The sequence below is a fragment of the Suricata suricatta genome, chromosome 11, assembly GCF_006229205.1.
Source record: "Suricata suricatta isolate VVHF042 chromosome 11, meerkat_22Aug2017_6uvM2_HiC, whole genome shotgun sequence".
NCBI lineage: Eukaryota > Metazoa > Chordata > Mammalia > Carnivora > Herpestidae > Suricata > Suricata suricatta.
In genome coordinates this window covers 11711948-11716243 of record NC_043710.1, presented here as the reverse complement: position 1 = coordinate 11716243, position 4296 = coordinate 11711948, and the positions used below count along the sequence as shown (strand labels likewise).

General features: G+C 46.0%; 1 protein-coding gene across 1 annotated transcript; it reads right to left on the bottom strand.

The window, feature by feature from the left end:
• Positions 1-2617: 2617 nt before the first annotated feature.
• Positions 2618-3577, bottom strand: LOC115272396 (olfactory receptor 10Q1). The gene has a single exon (XM_029915477.1). The coding sequence runs from the start codon at positions 3575-3577 to the stop codon at positions 2618-2620; it is 960 nt and encodes a 319-aa protein (XP_029771337.1).
• Positions 3578-4296: the final 719 nt, after the last annotated feature.

The following is a 4296-nucleotide window of genomic DNA, read 5'->3' as shown; positions in this document are numbered from 1 at the left end:
GACTGACTGATGGGTTATGACGGTTTCTCACCCAGTGCTCCTGGTCCTGGTCTCGTCCTCATCCCAAAAATGTAAACTTAACTTTTGACCTCATGTGTCATGTTTCCTGCTCTTTCTTTTCCCCTCGACATGAGTGGATTCTCGAAAGCAGTAGCCTCTCTGTGTTGCTTATTATCCTTTAATTCTTGCAGGAGAGTTACGATGCCTTTTCCAATTTCCCTAATTTCTCAAATTACATCTTCTCAGAACCTAGGTTTAAAAATAAATAATTGTTTTTGAGAAATGCTGGGAAGGAATTCACACATGGAAACAATACTCCCAGCATTGTGGCTAACCCTTCCTTTCAAATGCACCAGTTGGACCAGAAGAAAGAAGTTAGAGAAATCCAGTGTGAGGAACATACCAAGGATAAAGAGTTTAAGAAGACATAACGATGTTTCTGGCAAAGTTCCTCGAGGGCAGTGTCATTTCAGTGAATTGAAGTGATTCTGATTTTGTATTGCATGTAGTGTCCTGTTTAATTTTTTAAAAAGGGAGAAAAATGAAGAGCTTCCATTCAGCTGAAATATACTCAGGAAGGTAACTAGGGGAGGCCCCAGTAATTCAGCTGAAAGGATTGATCATCACTCCAGAGCCTTCTTCTGGAAAGAGTAAGAGTTCACCCTCTTTCTGGGTTCCAGCTTAATTTTCTATCTGATTTGTGACCTTAAGTAAAACTGAAAGGGGGCCTGGAAACACAGCTGGAAACCTCCCTGGTGTGTGCATCCCCGACAAGGTTTCACCCAGTGTGTACATGTAATTGATTCATTCTGTCCTCCTGTCGCTTGGCCTGCCCAGGTTGATAAGCAACTTGCCAGCTAGAGAGGTCTTTTCCTTCCCTCAAGCATTGAGTTGGAAGCAAAGGCATTTCTCATACCTTGTGAAATCCAGGACTGTTTCCAGAATGATTGACACTTTGTAGTCCTTTTCCTTACCCCCATGTGAAATCAGTGTAAACAAAAGCATCGAAAGCAGTCGTTTTGAAGAGAAGAAGCAACTGAGACAAAAAACATGCTAGTTAGGAAAAATATGAAAGATGGATTGGGCTGTAATAGGAGTTTACAGAAACTGTCATTTTCCTGCTTACAAGGGTAAGACAGTCACATTGTACAAAACTTGGTAAAATGCATGAATTAGTAAAGAAGAAAGGATTGTTCATAATTCTACAAATCCCAGATGAGAACCATTAACGTTTTGGTGTGCAACTATTCATTATTCTGCACGCGTGTTTTTGCAAAACTGGGCTCTCGTTCTACATACAAGGTTTGTATCTGGCTCTTATTGCTTCCTGTTCTGATGATAAACATTGGCCCTTGGTATTAAATATTGATTTAAATGCTTCTTTAAGTATGTTGTATTCATGTATCCAACACTGGAAGTGAGATTCTAATAACTTTCAGTTTTATAAATGTAAGGAACAGCCATCTAGTTCCAGTTATGTTAGCCTTAGTTATTTGATATTACGATTTTAGAACAAAAATTGTTGAATCAGTAAAAAGAGGCCTTTGCAGGCCTTTAGTAAACTTAGCCCTATGGCATTTAGAAAGGTTATACCAAGTCCTTAGATGAGTTTTAGTATCCTCTGGCTGACACTCTCTTTTTGGGGTCACTAGCTGAAGTCAGCTTAATGGGCTACATCCAGTCTCTTCCCTGACAGGTTGTGTCTCTCTCCTTCCCCTGCTGGTCCCTCCCCCAGCTGTTCTGGAATGGGTAATTTCTGTTAAGAACTGTCCTTGGATCCCTCTTTACCTCAGTGTTCTTCAGGAAAGCCGGGCAGCGTGAAGCCAGTGGTGCAAAGCACGGAGGAAGCCAATTCTGCAGGGTTTGACTGTGGTCAGGGAACAGGTGCAGGAGGATGGAATCACCATCAGGCTTCAGGACACACCGCCCTGGGAGGACCAGTGGCGCCACCTGCTGAGCGGGTGTGCAAACAGCAGCCATTAAGGAGGCAAGGGAAGGGGTGAGGAAGGAGAGTCCAGCTTCAGGAAAGCCAACAAGGGCGTGGAGGGCTTGTACATGCAGTGCTGGCATCGTGCTCAGTGATTGGATGCTCATTCCTGACCACTTCCTGGCACAATGAAGGGCAATGAAGACAACCGGGTTGGGATGTATGGAATGAAGGAAACTGAATCATTAGATAAACTTTTGTTGGCCATGTATTCATATCTAAAACAACAACACAACGTGTTTCTTTTAGTAAGATATGTCTGTATGAACGCATCTAACTGAAGGTGTCATTCAAGGATGCCTCAGCAGCATCACCTTTGCAGGAAGCAGGACATCGAAAGGTGTGATGCTTTATTCCCAGCATGCATGAGGGGGCCCTGATGAGCTCTGAACCTGTAAAGTAGGGCCAGCAGACTAGAGCTCCTGCACTGAGACTTTGGTCCACATTTTCAAATCTTCTTCAAGCCCTTGAAGAAAATGAGTACAGACTGTGGACCATGGGGCAAATATGGCAAAAAGAACTGCCCACTGCAAAGTGTGGGGGAGGTAAGTAGGATGGGAATTCCATATTCATTGTTTAGAGTTCATTGTCATGGCAACTGACAGACACCCATTCCTGGCCCCTTAAACCTCAGTGGGTGTCCGAAGCTGCTTTACTGGAGATGGCATTCTTCAGGGCACCTTTGACATCCTTGTTCCTGAGGGTGTAAATCAGCGGGTTGAGTAAGGGGGTGACGAAGGTGTAGACCAAGGCGATTTGGCGGTCCTCATCCTCTGAGGTGCTGGACCGGGGACGCAGGTACACCAGGCTACAGCAGCCATACTGCAGCAAGACCACGGTGAGGTGCGAGGAGCAGGTGGAGAAGGCCCGGCGGCGGCCCTCGGCAGAGCGGATGCGCAGGATGGCGGAGGTGATGAACACGTAGGAGACACAGATAAGCAGGAAGGGGACGGTCAGCACGAGGATGCCCACCACATAGAGCACGGCCTGGTGCACGCGGATGTCCGCACAGGCCAGCCGCAGGACGGGAGGCACGTCGCACAGGAAGTGGTTGATTTCCAGGCGGTGGCCACAGAAGGGCAGCGTGAAGATCAAGGAGGTGAGCTGCAGAGAGAGGAAGAGGGCCAGGCCCACGGCGCTCGCCACCATCTGGATGCACAACTTCTGGGTCATGATGAGGGTGTAGTGCAGTGGGTGGCAGATGGCCACATAGCGATCATATGCCATGATTGCCAAGAGAAAGCAGTCAGTGCTGCCAAGGGTTACAAAGAAGAACATCTGGGCCCCACAGCCAGCCAGTGGAATGGGCCTCCGGGCCCTCAAAATGTTGGAAAGCATCAGAGGCACCACGACAGAGGTGTAGCAGATTTCCAGGAAAGACAGGTTGCATAGGAAGAAGTACATTGGGGTGCGCAGCGAGCTGTGCGTGCACACCACCCAGATGATGGCCGTGTTGCCACAAAGGATCAGCAAGTAGAGGAGGAGGAAGAGGAGGAAGAGGAGGGCCTGGAATTCAGGGACCGTGGTGAACACGCGGAACACGAACTCAGTGGGGCCGGATTGGTTGAGCACAGGGCTCCTAGCAAACATGGCTCCTGCAAAAGAACAGAGGGGCTGAATCTTCCTTTGCTGAGTAGTTTTATTGCGGGAAGAAGAGCAGACATTTTAAATTTGATTTTTGATTTAGCATTTAGTATCCAGTTTCCAATTTCAGTGCTTGAGATGAATTCACACTAGTGAGTAGGGTTTCTTTTTTCCAAGGAATCTTCAAAATGTGATAGATATTCATCTGTAGAGTTTTTGGTGCCAAAGACATATATATAGTCTCTGGTGAAATGTCTTTTTGTTACACTGGTATTTTACATCTAATTGACAAGGGCTAAATCTTTGTCTGCATTTAATCGAACAGTTGTGTGGTTGTAGATATTTTTAAACTAGACAAATGGATGTGTTGTTCACTTTTTGGTAAACATTCTCCTTTTTTTTTTTTAATTTTAGAGAGAGAGCACGGGAGAGAGCAGGAGATGAGCAGAGGGAGAAAGAGAATTATCTACTTAAGGCTGCATGTTCAACAGGGAACCTGCTAGTGGCCCCAAATCACCACCCTGGGATCATGACCTGAGCCCAAATCAAGAGTCTGATGCTCAGCTGACTGAACCACCTGGTGCCCCTTTGGCAAACATTCTTAGTATAATGTAACATCCAGAGACATTCACAAATCCTTGATTTCTTTACACTGTAAACACACTAGTATGACCACTATCAAGATGGACAAATCGAACAATTCTAGGAGCCTGCACCCACCTTTC